Below are 18,037 nucleotides of genomic sequence, written 5' to 3'. Positions count from 1 at the left end.
GAGAGAGACAGAGTGAGCAAGGGAGGAGCAGAGGGAGAGGGAGACAAGCAGACTTCCCGTTGGGTGGGAAGCCAGATGGGTGGGATGCGGGGCTTGATCCCAGGACCCGGAGACCGTGACCTGTGCCGAAATCAAGACTGGATTCTCAACTGACTGAGCTATCCAGTTGCCCCCAAACTACATTTTAATATTAAATCTAGGTGCTCTCCTGTACTCTCTTCATTAATCTAATTCTTGGGGACTCCCTGTCCCTATCCTCATGCAGTGTAGTAAGAATATAGCAGTTCCTTTCTGAAAGTTTCCTCCCCCTGAGTGTCTCAAACATTTTGTCAACTCTGATCCAGGATTCAAGAAAACTGGGACAAGTGATCAAAATGTCCTGGGGATAGAATAATAGAGGGGATATTTCAAAGGTAAACTAGTGGAATGGCTGTTACTTGTGAGAAAGAAAGAAAAAGAGTTTGCTAAGAAGGTTAAGAAATACTAGTTTTTTTTTTTTTAATTTTTATTTATTTATGATAGTTACACAGAGAGAGAGAGAGAGAGGCAGAGACACAGGCAGAGGGAGAAGCAGGCTCCATGCACCGGGAGCCCGACGTGGGATTCGATCCCGGGTCTCCAGGATCGCGCCCTGGGCCAAAGGCAGGCGCTAAACTGCTGCGCCACCCAGGGATCCCCGAAATACTAGTTTTTTAGTCACTTGACCCAACCAAATCACCTTGAACCCAAGCTGCCCCAAAGCCCTACCAAAAGTAATTCTTTAATGGTTCCATTTACGCCAAGTGCTCTTAGTAATAAGCAAGGCCATCTCAAGCTTAGTGCTACTCGCTCATGGACACATGTTGGCTAACTGGTAAAACCTGCTATGGGGCACCTGGGTGCCTCAGTGGTTGAGTGTCTGCCTTAGGCTCAGGTTGTGATCCCGGGGTCCTGGGATCAAGTCCCGTATTGAGTCTGTATCGAGTCCCCACAGGGAGCCTGCTTCTCCCTCTGCCTATGTCTCTGCCTCTCTCTCTGTGTCTCTCATGAATAAAATCTTAAAAAAAAAAAAAAAACGTAAAACCTGCTATGAAAGCTGAAAAATTATGATACAACACAAGACTGACTTGGATGTTACCAATGCTGCCTTTTGTCATGCCACAAGGAGTTAGACACGCACAGGTTCTCACTAGCTTCTTAGTCTGGGAGTTAGCTATCCATCATGGCAAGCCCTACCGAGCGTTTCAAGTCTGATTGGATGGCAGAAGAGACATCAAGTGCATTAGCCATACATCTGAGCATCTGGTTATGGTATTTTTCTGTACTACTAGTTTGTTTGAATGGTCACATAGTTTGTTACTTTAGATAGCAGTTTTTCCCTAAAACTTATTCTACAAAAATTTAAACTGAAAGAATGTTAATGCTAAAAGAGACTGTTGACTGGCATTTCTCCATTTTAGTTAAACAGGGAAAACAGCTGTTCAAGACTGACTTTGAGGCACTTTAAGACACCAAAATGCCTTAACTAGCAAAGATGAAATGACACCCTGTTGCCTGTATTCAGTGCATTTTATCACATTTTAAAATTCTTTGTAAATTAATAAACCACATGGTGGCAACTTCCAGCCAGATTATCTGATCAACTAGAATATCCCTGGACTCAGGGGTTAAGAGTTATCTAGTTGAGAAATTCAGCTCTGCAGCTTAGGTGAATAGATAGGCCCTTTGTATCTCAATGTCTTCATCTGTGAACTCGGCAAAGTGCCAGCCATATCTGCAGGCTGTTGTACAGATTAAAAGAGAAAATATCTGTAAAAGTATCATACATGGACACCCTTGAGGCCACTTTAAGAATATTTATGTATGGGCAAATATTTTATATAAGCATATCTATGCCTAACTTAGAGTATTCTTTTAACTGGTATGGCCTCTATCCACCTCATTATAATTTAACTAAATTAAACCTCTAGCAAGTTTCAAAAATAAAGGTCTGTGAATTGCACCTGGCACTCCCAGGAAGAGGCCCACTGGCCATGAGGCCAATAAAGCTTCAGTTTCAAGGCCTTTCCTTTGCAGAGGCCCTTTTTAAGTCCCTGGGGAGGGTAGAGTGGTGGTGGAGGTAGGAGCTAACATGTTCACATTGTCATAAGTATTTGTGAAACTTATAAGCTATTTTTGTAGCCTTTTTCTTAAAAAAGGTCCCCAAGATTAGAAAAACTTCAGGTCTCCCAAATCTTGGATTTAAAAAAAAAAATCAGCCACTACAACAAAACTTGGCACAGGTCAGAAAATACTCTACTCCCAGAATCCTGTGTTTTGGGCTTCATCTGAGGTCTTCCAAATGACAGGCATATTCCCCACATAAGTTCTGGTGGGGGTTTGGGGTGGGGTAGGGCATTTGGCATAAGTGGGATCCTGGCTCCATGGCTGCACAGGCCTGAGGAGGCATGAGGCCGAGAAGGCTGTGACAGGATTGTGACTGGTAGGAAGAGCCAGCTGGGATGTGGGATGCAAGGGTGGTATGTGGGAAGCAAATATGGAAAAGAAGTTTGAGATACATTGTCACCTCTCGGTGAGTATGTGGAGTAAGGGAGTGTCCTGCTCCCTACAACCCCTCTTCCTTGTTCATTAACAGTCTGATTTGCAGTGGTTAAAATGGGAGGGGGCCATGAGATGGGGGTTGGGGGTGAAGTATCCAGTATTTCGTTTGCTAAAGCTGTGTATTTCAGACAGCAGAGGCATCTGTTCAAGTCCAGGAGAGGACAGGATTATAGAAATCATTCAGCATAGATGTTTATCACCTGGGAAAACAGGCCCTTTACAGGCACAGTGAGTAGCAGTGGGCTGGCTGGGCTCCCACAGACCACCCCCCCTTCCCTGCTCTCTGACAGGTCGCCCCTCCTCTTGCCTCTTCTTTTCCTTTCTTTCCTTTCTGTTACTGTTTTTTCCTCTTCCTTCCCTTGTATAGACCTGAAATGTATTATCCCTCGTTGTTTGTTTATTTAAGATTTTATTTATTTATTCATGAGAGACACAGAGAGGCAGAGACATAGGCAGAGGGAGAAGCAGGCTCCCTGCAGGGAGCCAGATGTAGGACTCAATGCCCAGACCCAGGATCACACCATGAGCCAAAGGCAGATGCTCAACCAGTGAGCCACCCAGATGTCCCAATCCCTCGTTTTTTAAAAAATGATTTTATTTGAGACACAGAGAGAGAGTGAGAGAGAACTTGAGTGAGCAGGGAGAAGGAGCAGAGGGAGAAACAGCCTCCCTGCTGAGTAGGGAGCCCAATGACCCTGGGATCATGACCCAAGCCAAAATCAACAGTCAGATGCTTAACCGAGTCAGCCAGTTGCTCCTAATCCCCTATTTTTAATGCTTTCTGGATTTTACATGTTATGGGTTCACTCTCAAAAATACCTAACTAGCACGAAGTAACCTGGGTTTTTCCCCTCTTTTAATTTATGGCACTGGTTTTCAGTGGAGAAATGGCCCGTTGGCTCCTGTTGTGACTTGATCTGGCCTAGGGTTGCCCAAGGGTTGTCCCATTGCACCTGTCAAGTGGCTAATTAGCTGCTCTTTCTCCAACACTCCCAAATACTTGTCATGAGAATTTCTCTCTTGTGTTTGGAGTTGCCAAATCTAATCTTTGTAAATACAAACAAGGTAGGTGAAACTTTTTTCTCAGCAGGCATTTCAGCAAATGAAACAATAAGCTCTTTCTTACAGCCAAGACTCTTAACAAGAGGAAAGATAACAGCATTACACCCTGTAATTGTCCTCATGAATCTAAATAGGTGTAATTGTTGGGTTCTCTCTACCTGAGATCATACACAGTCCCTCTTTGGTTTTTTTTTTTTAAGTGTAGAATTCAGGGAATTTTAGTGTATTCACAGTGTTGTGCAACCATGACCAGTGTCTAATGCCAGAACATTTACATTAGCTGGGACAATAAACCCCACACCTTTAGCAGTCACTTCCAATTCAATCTTCCTCTCATCCCCTGGCAATCACCAATCTACATCTGTCTATTCTGGGCATTTTATATAAATGGAATCATACCAAATGTGGCTATTTCTTAGCATAATATTAACATAACGAAAGCATTACTGTAATATTTTCAAGGCTCATCCATGCTGTAGAAGGTAGCAGCACTTCATCCCTTTGGCTATAGAATATTCCACTGTATAACATTTTGTTTATTCATTCATCTGTTGGTGGACAAAGGGGTGTTTTCACTTTTTGGCCATTATAATAATGCTATGAACATTTATTTGTGTACAAGTTTTTGTGTGAACACATGCTTTCAGTTCTCTTGAGTATATAACTAGGGGTGGAATTACTATGTCATTACTGTAACTGTTTAACTTTGAGAAACTGCTAAACGGTTTTCCATGGTGGCTGCACTGTTTTACGTTCCCATCAGCAATCCATGTTCTAACACTTCCTGATTCCATGTTTTAAAAAATATTTATTTATTTATTTATTCATGATAGACACAGGCAGAGGGAGAAGCAGCCTCCATGCCGGGAGCCTGATGCGGGACTCGTCCCGGGACTCCAGGATCACGTCCTGGGCCAAAGGCTGAGCCACCCAGGGATCCCCCCCTGATTCCATTTTTAAAATTATTATAGCCATACCAGCGAGTGTGAAGTAGTATGTCACTGTGATTTTAATTTGCATTTTCTTAATGACTAATGAGTTGAGCATTTTTCTCTATGCTTATTGGCCATTTGTATGTCTTGCTTAGACAAACATCTATTCATACCCTTTTGCCCATTTTTAAATTGAGTTATTTGCCTTTTATTATTGAGTTATAAGAGTTCTTGATATAGTCTGGATACTAGATCCTTATCAGATATGTGGTTTACAAATATCTTTTTTTAAATAATTAAAAAAATTATTTATTCATGAGAGAGAGAGAGAGAGAGAGAGAGGCAGAGACACAGGCAGAGGGAGAAGCAGGCTACATGCAGGAAGCCCGACGTGGGACTCTATCCCAGGTCTCCAGGATCACGCTCTGGGCTGAAGGCGGCGCTAAACTGCTGAGCCACCCGGGCTGCCCGGTTTACAAATACTTTTATATTCTGTGGGTTATCTTTTCATTTTCTTGATAGTATCCTTTGATGTACAAAAGTTGGAAATTATCTACTTCTTTATCAGCATCTCAATGTTACTTGAAGATTTGGGAAGAATTTAAAAAACACTTAAAAATTATATATTTTATTTTTTTAAAGTAGGTTCCACATCCAGCATGGGGCCCAATGCGGGCTTGAACTTATGACCCTGAGATCAAGACCTGAGCTGAGATCAAGAGTCAAATGCTTTACCAAAGGAGCCAACTAGGCACCCCTAGAAAATTATATTTATTAAATACTTTATAAAACAAGAGGGTAAGACTTGAAAAATTGGGAGCTTTTGATGATATCATGACCTGGGTCCCCATAATTATGTTAGGTTCTTAGTGTATATAATATAAATGCATGCCGTCTAGTTCCTAGTTTTGCTTTTGTTTACTACTCTGTCATTTGTCATTTTTTCATTTTTTCAAAAAAGATTGTACTTACTTGAGAGAAAAAGCATGAGCAGGGGAGAGGGGCTGAGGGAGAAGGACTAGCAAACTCCCTGCTTACTAGGGAGCCTGATGTGGGGCTTGATCTAAGGACCCTGGAACTATGACCTGAGCTGAAGGCAGACTGAGACACCACGCACCTCTCCTTTTTCATTAAAAAAATTATCATTATTTTAAAATAATCTCTACATCCAACATGGGGCTTCAACTCACAAGACCGAGATCAAGAGTTGGATACTTTATTGACTGAGCCAGCCAGGCACCCCTGTTTATTACTCTTTTGGAAGAACCAATGAAGAATTAAAAAGTGGAGCCAGATTATCCTTTGGCTAGAGGATGAGGATTTCTAGAAGCACTATGGTTCAATGTTTTTTGTCAGGGCCCCAGTATATTTGTACTCGAACTATAATCAATCTTTCCCCCTTTTGTTGGAGGTATATGCCTTAGGAGACTTACAGGCACCACTCCAGTTGGCCTCTGTTTGCTGGCTTACAAAGAGAAGTTTCATATTTATGAACAGTGATCCAGAGTGGTGTCCAAGTCCATCTGAGTTTAGAATTGCTATCACAGCAGAAATTGGAAACTTTAGGAGCCAGAAGGCATTTACCACGTCTCTGTGGATGCCACTTCTCATTACAGCATACACAAATATACAGTGATCAGAACTTTAACCTAATGGGAGCTCATATCCTCCTCAGATCTGCACATGATATATGCACATGAATCCTTTTCTTTTATAGTGAACTGCCTGCAAAATTACTATCTCACCATTTATAATTTTATGTAGCAGAATGACCATGTAGGCTTTTCTTATGAAAATGCCATAGCAACATGAATACTTGGTACTGAAAAGCATCTTTAATTGACAAAAGCTTTTTATTTTTAATTTAAACTTAGCCTATGCTTATAGTGGGACATTTAAATAGTCAATTTGATGACTTCATGTTGACTATTTGCCCAACCAAAACCTGGGTCTGATAATTTCTGGCTTGATCTTCTACTGGCTTTCTGACAAAATGTCCCTACAGTTAGAAGGCAATGATATTTCTACCCGAAGCCTCTAGTACTAACAATTCTGGTACATATGGTTCTTAGAATACTTCATTCAAGGTGTCCAGAATTTAATGAATCTCACTTTATCTTCAAAGCCAGTGTTTGAATAGAGAGGAACTTGGATTTAAAAACGAGTCCATTTTAAGCCCAAAGGCAATTCTTATCCAGAAATTACTTATCCTTATTTTTAGTGTCTGACTCGCCACCCCCCCTTCTCATTTTGAAAACTGGGAGGAATAAAGATGCATACAACATCTTTTGGGCTGCAGGAATTAGGGACAGGCTTTGAGGGTCTCTACAGGAACTACTGCTGCTTTATCCCAAGAACTCCAGATGGGCCCTAAATCTCCGGGCCCTTACTTCAGCAATTGCTGAAAAATATCCACACACACACACAGCCCTACCTTAAAAACTCTATGCTTGAGGAGGCCAGTTTACTTAGAACAGCTTTCCCTGGCAGCTGCAACTAGGGCGCTTCATTTTTGTTAAAGCTACAAGTTACAGTTTATTAACTATATTCTGAAGTGGGAGACAATAGATGAGGAGAAGGTTGGATGGCTTGAGGTGACTGACACAAGCCAGGAGGGGAAAGATGAAACTAGGAGTCCAACCACCTGATGTGAATAAAACAACCCTACATATTTAACCTTTTCATCAAAAGTGTGAAACAGACGGTGGAGGTAAGAGTGTGAGTTAGACAGTAGAGATGACAGTGATATCACTGTAATAATATTAACAGTAAGATTCAGTAAGAATAATAGTATTTGAAGAACAGCAAGTGATATAAGATGACATTTCTTTTTTTTATAGTTATTTATTCATTCATTCATTCATTCATTCATTCATTCATGAGAGACACAGAGAGAGGCAGAGATACAGGCAGAGGGAGAAGCAGGCTCTCTGTGGGGAGAGCGGAGACTCGATTCCAGGACCCAGGGATAACCTGAGACGCTCAACCACTGAGCCACCCAGGCACCCAGAGAATGGCATTTCTAACAAGTTCTTAGGATGCAAGCCAGGAGATGCTAGGAGGTCCTGGGGCTTCTGGACCCAAGACCAAACTCAGAAAAGGAGGAGATGAGTACTTATTGAGGGAAGGAAGGGAACAATTACTTAACAATGACTTTGGGTCATGCTTGGTCAAATGTTTACACGTCGTAACCTCATTCAGTCCTCACAGGTGCCTAATGATCTTTCCAGTTTGCTCCCCTAACTTTTCCAGAGCAGAGGAGGAGGGATGCATCCTCACCAAGGCTATGCCTGAGCCATTCTCTACAAGGAAGGCATTTCTTTGACGACTTATGCTATTTTTCAAAATTCATGTATATTTCTCACCATTGCCAAATATTGGTGCTTGTTACGAATTAAATCCAATTTAAGTAATTATCAGATAAACTCCTTAACTCTTAACCTCCATCTGTTAGCAAAATTGCCCTTTGGGAACATGAGGAAATGGACGGCTGAAGTTTAATAATTAGACTACAGTGGCACAACTAGTACCTACTTAATCCAAACACAATCTGTGCCTACGCCAGCAGGTGTCTGAAGACAATGCACATCCTATGACCTACTCCATTCTTTCACCCCCGCCTACCTGAAAGGTTGTCAGGTTTCTCTCTATCACTCATTTATGGATTCTCTATTGTTCTAATCAAACAGGACCACTTGCTGTTCTTCAGGTTCTTCTCCCTTTTCCTGATCTCCACATATAGGTTCATTATTCTTTGCAGCTGGAAAGCTTCCTCTCTCATCTTTACCTTACTAGGATCTTCCATAATCTTTAAGGTCCAGCTGAAATGCCATTTCCATTTTGAAGACCAATCCCATTTTTGAAAGGCTGCTGCATTGAACACCTCCAGTGAGTTCTGATGGCTGCCCAGACAGAGTTAATGTCAGTGGGTATATAATTATTTTTGCTAGTGTGTGCCTACAGTCTCATGGGCCCAAATTTATATATGCCTCTGCAAATAAATGATTCCATTTGACATTAAAGTTATACTGGCATTCAAAACATGAAGTTTTGTGCAACGTAAGATATTGGAGTGCAGATAAAAAAGGGATAAAAAAATAAATTTAAAGAAATAGCCAGGGGCAGCTGGGTGGCTCAGTCGATTAAGCAACAGACTCTTGATTTTAGCACAGGTCTTGAACTCAGGGTTGTGAAACTGAGCCCTGCATCAGACTCCACACTAGATGTGGAGCCTGCTTGGGATTCTCTCTCTCTCCCTCTGCTCCATTCCCTACCCTCTCTAAAAAGAAAGAAAGAAAGAAAGAAAGAAAGAAAGAAAGAAAGAAAGAAAGAAAGAAAGAAAGGAAAGGAAAGGAAAGAAAGAAAAATCTTCAAACAGAAAGATTTAGACTACAATAAAATCTGTGGCTAAGAATTAGAATAAAGTCTCAAAACGTAGAATATATCTAGGCTTCTAGAATTGGAAGGAGGCTTTAAAGTTATCTAAGACAACCCCCTTATTTTCTAGTAGTAGAATTTCTGGACCCTGCTTCCTATTATGGTCAGTAGTCCCATTTGTTTAGCTAATGCTGTTTAATTTCCATCTAGCTTGGCTTTGGTCTCTTTATATTGCAATTTCAGTGCTACCTGAAGAGAGTTTTTTGCACTGAATAACAGATTTAGTTCTGAAGGGCCAGACCTGACTTTAGTCCAAAGGGAACTGAGTGCAGGATCTACTTTGATTTTAAAGGTTGTTAACCTTAGTGATGCTAACATGAACCTCTGAAGAATGAATCCTTACCCTCCTGAGTACAATTTCTTTCTTCCTTTTTAAAAGATTTATGTATTTATTTGAGAGAGAGAAAGAGGAAGGGCAGAAGGAGAGAGAGAATTCTGAAGCAGACTCCCTGATGAACAGGGAGCCCAACATGGGGCTCAATCTCACAACCCTGAGACGAAATCAAGAGTCAGCTACTTAACTGACTGAGCCCCTCAGGTACCCCCCAAATGCAATTTCTGATAAGTCTAATAGCCAAGCTGCAGTCATGGCCAACACCAGAGGAGAACACACTCAGGCTAAGCAGGTGGCCATCTGCTCCATTTGGCCAGCTCCAGCCTTGGATGCTGAGAGGTATTTCACATGCTGATTACATCTTGGTTTAACCACCTAAGTGAAGAGAAGAGGACACCATGGGCATTTACCGTTTCCATCCCTGCATTCTCTTCGCAATTCCAATGTGCTCAACAGCAGGGACATTAGAGTTGGGTAGAAATGGGTATGACCTCAGACAAGCTACTTAACCTTTGAAGGCCCCCATTTCCTACCTGCACAAGGGTGATGATAACAGCAATTTAATGATCTTATGGGTGACTTAGCAGGTGTAGGTGGGGTATTGTTGAGCACTTCAGACAATGTCTGATATGTGCCAAATCCTTCATAAATGTCAACAGTTGTTATTATTGATCAGAGGTGGCAATGTTAACATACTCCATCAACAAGAATTGGGTGCTCTTCTCTCCGTACAAGCTTTACCATGGCATTTCATGCCCTCCCTGATTCAATTATGATACCAGTACTGACTCCTAAAACCGTATCTGTAGTCTAACTTCTCTCCTGAGCTCGTTTGGGTTTCTCAACTCTTAAGACACCTGGAGATGCCTTGGGAACCTAGAACAAATCCAAAACGAGATCATTACCTGGCATCAAACAGTATTTGATGATCCTCCTAATGTCTCTGCATTTGTGAGATATCATTATCTTTCTAGCTATTCAGGCAGAACTTTTTTTGGGTTTGTTTGTTTTTAAACTGCTTCTTCATCATCCATTTAATCAGTTGCCAAGTCATTCATTCACATGCTCACTTTGTCAACAAATAGTTCCTGGGCCTTTCCCATAAAGCAGGCACAGTGTTCAACTCTGGGAATACTATGGTGGACAAAACTAACACGTTTTCGGCTCTCATCCTCTCATCCACAAATACAGAATTACCAATTGGAATATACAAGTGGAAGGAAATTTCAGTCTGTACGAGAAAGTAAAACAGGAGACATCATATAAAATGAGAACCAGAAAAGAACTCTCAGAGGAAGTGACAATTTGAACTGAGACCCAAAAGATGAAAGGAGCCTGTCAGGTGACTAATGAATGAAGAACATTCTAGGCAGCTGCATTAGCACGTACAAAGACTCCGAGGTAGGAAAGGGCTTAATGCCTTTCTCCAAGGAACTGAAAGAAGACCACTATGTGGCTAAAAAGTTGTGAACTTGTTTGAGATGAGGCTGGAAGAGCAGGCAGGGGCTTACTGACTGTTCAGAAGCCTTTGAAGAGTTCTGAGCAAGAGAGGCACAGGATTGGACCATTTTGCTTTGGGAGGGGCGAGAACAGAATTAGAGACCAGTTGGGAGGCTATTCGTGTGGTTCTGGTAACAGATGGTCAGCGGTTGTGGTGATGGAGAAAAGGGGACGTATCTGAAACACAATTTAGAAATTTGGAGGTGGTACTGACAGGACTTGGGGACTGCGATATGGGGTGAGAGTGAAAGGGAGGAGGCAAGGCTGATCCTTAGATTTCTGGCATGAGCAGCTATGTAGATGCAAGTGTATGCAGAAGCTACCTTTCAAAAGATTCTGTGTTCTGAAAATATCTCACACAAGATTCATATTTTCCCCTCTTGGTGTAACCACTTTGCCTCCAAATCAATATAACCATCTGGATCATTGTTCTTTCTCATTGGTTTCCCTACTTCTTGTCTGTGTCTACTTCATATCACCCCATGCTGTGTTATCTTCCTAATACAGCTCTGGTCAAATTATTGCCCTTTCAAATACCTACCTATCACCTACTTAATTAAGTACGAACCCTTTGCCTAGGCTTTCCAGGCTCTATGACCTACCTTTCCAGTATTCCTTTTTTGGGAGTGTGCAGTGGGAGAGGGAGGGAGACTCCCAAGCAGGCTCCATGCCAGAGCAGAACCTGACATGGTGTTCCATCCCAGGACCCTGAGATCATGAACTGAACCAAAATCAAGAGTCGGATGCTCAACTGAGTAAGCCAACCAGGCACCCCTCCAGCCTTATTTCCAGCACTTCTCTATTTAAGTCCTGTTTTAGTCCAAGTAGACTACTTCCTGTTCTTGGCCATGTCATCACACATTCCTACCTCAATGTCTCTGCTCACGCTATTCCTTTAGTCTTACCGTCTAAGTCTGCTGGAACCTTATTCAGCTTTCAAAGTTCATTAAAGGTCCAATCTTTCAGTATCATAAAGTTTTGTAATTCTCTTATGGCACTTAGATTTCTGCTTTGTATTGTGGTTATTAGAGTACTTATCTCATCCCTCTAACCCTATGGAATACTTTTGAGTGCCTGGCTTGATTACTCATACTGCACAGTGTACTTGTCCTTGCAGGGTCAAGCAAAGGGTTTAACTCATAGTAGGTACATTTTATTGAATTTATTGGGAACAATCCATGTTATTGACAAGGGATCAGAAAGCAAACTGAGGACAAAGCACAAGCTGACACCCCTCAAACTCCTCCCTCCCTGCCACTCCTGGGTGGGATATGTATGACATTCCTCCAGGAAACTTCCAACTACCTTAAAAAAATTATTTATTTGACAGAGAGAGACAGCAAGCACAAGGAGAGGGAGCTGCAGAAGGAGAGGGAGAAGTAGATTCCTCACTGAGCAGGAAGCTCAATCCCAAGACCCCAGGATTATGACCTGAGCTGAAGGCAGATGCTCAACCACTCAACAGACTGAGCCACCTAGGCACCCCTATTTTGAACTATCTTAAGGCCAATGCTTTGGTAGAGGGAAAAAGTAAACCTTAGCTTGATAATAGTAAGGCCTCCAGTATCCTGAGGTTCTTCTTTAGCATTTCCAAGTCCTTTTGGACACCTCCATTTTTCCTTACCTCCTTGGGACTCCCAAGTATATAATCAGCCAGTGCAGCTCTTTCTGCCCACGGGTCCCATCCCTGTGCTTTCATAAAATCACCTTTTGGCACCAAAGATGTCTCAAGAATTCCTTCTTGGCTGTGGGCTCTGGACCTTTGCAACATTCCAAAACTACAGAATTAAGTATCCTAAGTGATACTTAAGTGATGAGACCCCAGGTGTTCAAGGGGAATTATTTTCCAGTTGTATTTCCCAGCAAATTTCACCACAGCAAAATTCACCTTCCACCAAATTCCCTGTGATCTTAAAAAAGACAAACATACACATATACCTTTAATGGAGTTTTCTGGCTGTACAAAATAATCCAATGCAACAATCCTCATAAGCTTATCCTTTCCTTGAAGTGCTGGATATTAAAAATTACAGCCTCTAACTCAAGATTTTTCAAACTACTTGTAACCCATTAATAAGTCATGAAATCAACTTAGTGGGTCATTAAGTAATAAGAAAAAGCAAAATAGAAACTAGCTAAACACACAGCTTATGTAAGGATGAGTAATGTTCTCTTGAAGCTTTTGTTTCAGATACATATATATATACATGTCTGTGTACTGGGTCATAGTTAAAGCATATTTCTTGCCATGGGTCCCAGTCAAAAAGGTTTGAAAACTACTGCTTTAATGATCTACAGCCGACCCCAAGATCTGTACACAGAACTCAAGTAGGAAAGGTAAGATGTTAAGAAATAGCAATGAGACTATCTGATTAAAAATTATTCATACTTTAGGGGTGCTTGCTTGGCCCAGTTGGTTAAGCATCCGACTCGATTTCAGCTCAGATCAGGATCTCAGGGTTGTGAGATCAAGCCCTGCTCTGCGCTGAGCATGAAGTCTGCTTAAAACTCTCTCTCTCTCCCTCTTCTTCTGCCCCTTCCCCACTCTTTCCCCAATTGCTATCTTTCTAAAAAAAAAAAAAAAAAAAAAAAAAAAAAAAAAGAAAAAAGAAAAAAAAAAAAGAAAAGAAAAAGAGAAAAAAAATCTCTTTTTTAAAACAGGGTATTCATACTTTAAAACATGAATGTCTGATATACCTAGTTCTTTCCTTGGGGTATCTGCATTAAAGTGTCTTTAACCCATATTTATTGTAAATTAGTGGAAAGTGGGTCATAAATCATTATGGACTACAGGCCTTCTTGGTAGAGCTAACAAGGATTTTTTCCAGTATCCCAGTTCCCCAAGACAGTGGGGTTCCTGAACCAGGAACTCCATCCACAGGAACTCCATCCAGTGCTGAAAGGCTACTGGTCTCTAGGTTACAATACACAGAAATGGTAGTACCTTTGTAAGGAAAGCATTTACAACCAGAATGCACTCTTTCCTTCATGCACATGTCAAGCTTATCAACTTATGTTGACATGTACATATTTAATCCATACCTAGAAAACACAACCCTGTATATCTACGCGTAAGAGCTATGCCTCATCTGAGGCAACGTGAAGCCCCAAGCCCATCTAAACATGAGAAATACTGAGTTAACTGAAGGCAACAGCACGTGGGAGTTAGGAAGGAGGGATCTGGAAAATGGTAGACTGTCAAAGGGACTTGGGAGTGCAGTAGGTGTATTGCACAAAGTGTTTATCACTTGATGACGGATCATAATGGGAAAGATATGGAGAAACAATTCCCCAGTATCCCCCATGATAGTACGGAGCAGTAGCTCACCAGGAGTACACAGGCAGTATTTGATGATGTCAGCACAAAAAGGACACATTCCAAGTCCTAATTTCAGCCCTAGCTCCATTTAACAGGTTGCCCCTAATAATTTGTTGCTACTTGTGTTATGTTTTCAATTTATAGTTGAGAAATCAACAGTGAGCTTCCAAACTAATGAATGTAAACACTCTTAATTGCCAATTACAATCCCAACAAATAACTGGGTGAGAAACAAGGCTCAAGGAGAAGTTCAAAGCTGCTGTGGTGCGAAGAAGATTAGGGGTGTTGATAAATCTGGGTTAGATCTGAGAGAGATTGAGGTGACTTTCGCCTCGAAAATTTTACAATTCTACAAGGGAGGGAAAAGGTGACTAGTTGGAAGAAAGGAAGATCAGCTTGGTTTTATATGTAAAAGGCAAGTAACAATTCTATTAGCTGCTAATGTTATTTAAATATAAAATAATGCCTCACATTATCTAGACCTACTTTAACACCCTTCAGTGATATTATATGCCAATGTCTCTACTGACTACTGGGTACATTCCAAACTTCCTTCTGGCATTCAAGGCGTTCCACATCTGCCCAACTTTTATCTCTAACTTTTAACGACTCTGATCTCTAATCTGCTTTTGTTCTAGTCCTATTTGCTTTCCCCACCCCTACTCTCCTAGCTAAAGTCCCATAACCTTCATAAAACCTTCCAACTATTCAAATATTTATGCATCAGATCTTGACCTTTGAATTCCTACAGGACTTTGCAAGCTATCCTGTTAGGTAGGCATTACTGTCCTCCTTTCATAGATAAGCAAATCAAGGCGCAGAGAGGTTAAGTGACTTGCTCAGAGTCTCACAGTTTGCAAGCAGCAGCAGGGGTGGGTCTTCCCTTGCTTGCCTTCCAAGTCTACACTTCTTTTTCTTTTCCTCATTAGGCCATGCTGCTTCCCTATATTAAAAAAACCATGGAGGAAGGATGCAGTAAAAAAAAAGCCTATAAAGCAGTTATAATACAGCTTGTTGTGACACAAAGTCAGACACAGCACATCCTTTGAACCATATGGGTAATAAACGCTTGGAGTAGCATAGTTTTTAAGGGAGCTGTCAATCCAGTTTCCCAAGCGCAGCGTTAAAATGATATCCCAGGGTAAATGATAGGTGAGAGGTTAAGGGAGGGGGGAAGCAATATGGTATCAGAGGAAATATTACAAACAGGACAGAAAAAGAGAAGAAAGTGTAATATAAGCTGGCAATGCAGAAAAAGACTCCGAATATGGAAGTATAGGATACGGGGTAGGGACCCACAGGGTAATACCTAAGTTAGGGAGCCTATGCCTACCGACAAGAAGCGCGCATGTGTGAGAGTTGATATTAATAACAGACAGCAGTACACATGGACAGAGTAGAACTCAAGAGAGAGAGACAAATAAGGACAGGTCGCGGGGACACGGGGTAGATCACGGCAGGATGAGACGGTGGTGGCGCCAAATAAGGGGCCAGAAGGGTACAGAGGGGGTCGAGGAGGAAGGTAAAGAGGTTCAGAGGGCGCCCCCAGACTCGAGGAAAGACTTGTCTTCCTCTCGATAGCTGGTTGGCGTGATTTAGGATTCACACCCGCGCCCCCACCAAGCCTCCCTCGGTGGCTCCGGAAAGTGAGGGAGGGGGTCACGTCCCCATTCCCCGGGGCTCTGCGAGGGGGCGGAGCGAGGCAGGAGGGTCCTTACCCATAAAGATGGAGATGATGAGCCGCAGCGCCTGTTCCGACGCGCCCAGGGACGTCGCCAACTTGTTAAGGCTCAGCTCGTCGAACCCCCACCGCAGCACCCTCGCCAGCTCTGCCACCGTTCCCACGTCCCCCTCAGCTGCGGACGCCATCTTAGCTCCGGGCGTCCCCCAGGGACCCCAGCTCCGCGCGCCCCGAATGTGGGCACAAGGCTGTAGCTTCACCCCCAATTCCGGCCCGGAGCCCGCCCACGGCGTGCGCATTGGCTGCGGGCCCGCCCAGCGGCTCCGGGCTCCTCCGGCTATTGGTCGGTCCGAGCAGGGGGGCGGGGCCTAACGCAGCAAGGTAGGCAGAGGGCGGGTCTGAACGTTTGTAAAGCAAAGGTGACTCCCGCCGAGAATGAACGCGGGGCAGGCCGGGGGCGGGGCTTGGAATCGGGAACTGGAGTTGCGATTGGAAAAGTCTAAACCCGGCGGCGAGGTGATTGTACAACTCGGTTCTAACTGCTTGGGGGAGGAGTCGGTGAGGGCGAGTGTCCGGCCGGCTCGTGCGCTGCCTCCCTATTGGCTGAGGCGGGAGCAGGCGAGAGTCGGGGCGGGGGGGGGGGAGCCGTCACCCGACCGCGAGGTTACTCTCGGTCGCCGGCGCGCCGGGGTTACTGGGGCATGTAACGGAGAGGGCGGGAATTCCTGGAGCGGCTTCGCGAGCGCCTCCTAACGGCACCTCCGGGCCGTTCTCAAACCGTTAGGTGCGCCGCCTTCACCCCGCAAGGGTCTAGGGGGAGCCCAGCACCCCAGAACACTGCTCCTTTTATTTCATGCATCCCCTTTTCACGTAATTTCTTATATTAAACCCTTACCCTCTTCCGAGAGGCGGGGAAACTGAGGTATGCCGATTTAGTCCTTTTTAGTTTCATTTAAAATAATTTGTCACTAAGTAATACGGGCTCATGGTCAAGGTTCAAACAGTTTTTATTTAAACTCTTAAAATAAGAGTTCTTTCTTGCCACCTTGCTTCCCCATTCTTCCTAACGTAACCACTGTTTGGATTGCGCTAACAAAAATGTGTTGAGCGCTTTTTGCTAAGTGTGCCTGGGACTGTGCTGTCCTCTGGGGAATATAATGATGAGCCCAAAGCTATGGAGTGGGGGATGATGCACAGTCATAATAGTGTTAACGCATGTGTAGTTGAAAGCAAAAGTACGTGCTCTGAAGGAAAGGAGCAAGGTTCTACGAGAGTACGTAACAAAAGAACACTAAGAGTTTCTTGTAAAAACTGGAATTTGTGGAACGTTCTTGTGCAATTATGGCATATACTTCTGTAGCACCTTGCGCATCATAAAGCACTTATATCCATATTATCGCATTTAATTTGGCTGTGAAACAGGATTTTTTTTTTTTTAATTTTGATGTCCTCTTATAGGCAGAAGCTTGGAGAAATTAAGGAACTTACTAAGTTCCTTTGCCAGTAAGTGGTAGAGACTGAATTTAAAGTTAAGTCTGTTAAATTTGGGACGCCTGAGTGGCTCAGCGGTTTAGCCTCAGCCTTCAGCTCAGGGCATGATCCCGGGGTCCTGGGATCGAGTCCTGCATTGGGCTCCCTGTAGGGAGCCTGCTTCTGCCTCTGCCTATGTCTCTGCCTTTCTCTCTGTGTCATGAATAAATAAATGAAAAAATGAATAAATAAACGAAATCCTTTTTAAAAAAGTCTGTTAATTTCATCTCCCTCCCCCATTTTTTTAGGGAAAAAATTAAAAATATGAAATATTCAGAACAGTTGAAAATAAGATAACTCTCTCCTACCCCCTAGATTAAGAAACAAACATCTCATATACAGTTGAAGAGGCTGGTATATTCCTTCCCCATGGCATTTCCCTCTTTCCCTTCTTGGAGGTCACTACTTTGCTGACTTTGATATTTATCAATCCCATGCCTATTTTTTACCTTACATACAATGTGCATCTAAAGAGAACATACAATATAGTTTGCATGCTCTTAATATTAATGGTGTTACAGTGAATGGATAATTTTGCAGGTTGTTTTTATGGTTAATCTTTATTGAGATATAGTCATGATTTTACATGTAGCTCTAATCCATTCATTGTATGATTATACCACATTTAATTTTTCAAAGTCAGGTTGAGGAATACTTGGATC

The 18,037-nt window shown here is 42.7% G+C and overlaps 1 protein-coding gene across 1 annotated transcript in view; it reads right to left on the bottom strand.

The window, feature by feature from the left end:
* LPCAT3 (lysophosphatidylcholine acyltransferase 3) overlaps positions 1-16,390 on the bottom strand; it is a 40,248-nt gene extending 23,858 nt beyond the window's left edge. Inside the window, exon 1 of the mRNA XM_025995293.2 lies at positions 15,883-16,390. Within this exon, the coding sequence (XP_025851078.1) occupies positions 15,883-16,144 (262 nt within the window). The 5' untranslated portion in view covers positions 16,145-16,390. The remainder of the gene's footprint in view (positions 1-15,882) is intronic.
* Positions 16,391-18,037: the final 1,647 nt, after the last annotated feature.

Source organism: Vulpes vulpes, chromosome 8 (genome assembly GCF_048418805.1).
Source record: "Vulpes vulpes isolate BD-2025 chromosome 8, VulVul3, whole genome shotgun sequence".
Lineage (NCBI taxonomy): Eukaryota > Metazoa > Chordata > Mammalia > Carnivora > Canidae > Vulpes > Vulpes vulpes.
The sequence above is the reverse complement of the archived record's forward strand: the minus strand, read 5'-3'. Positions and strand labels throughout refer to the sequence as shown.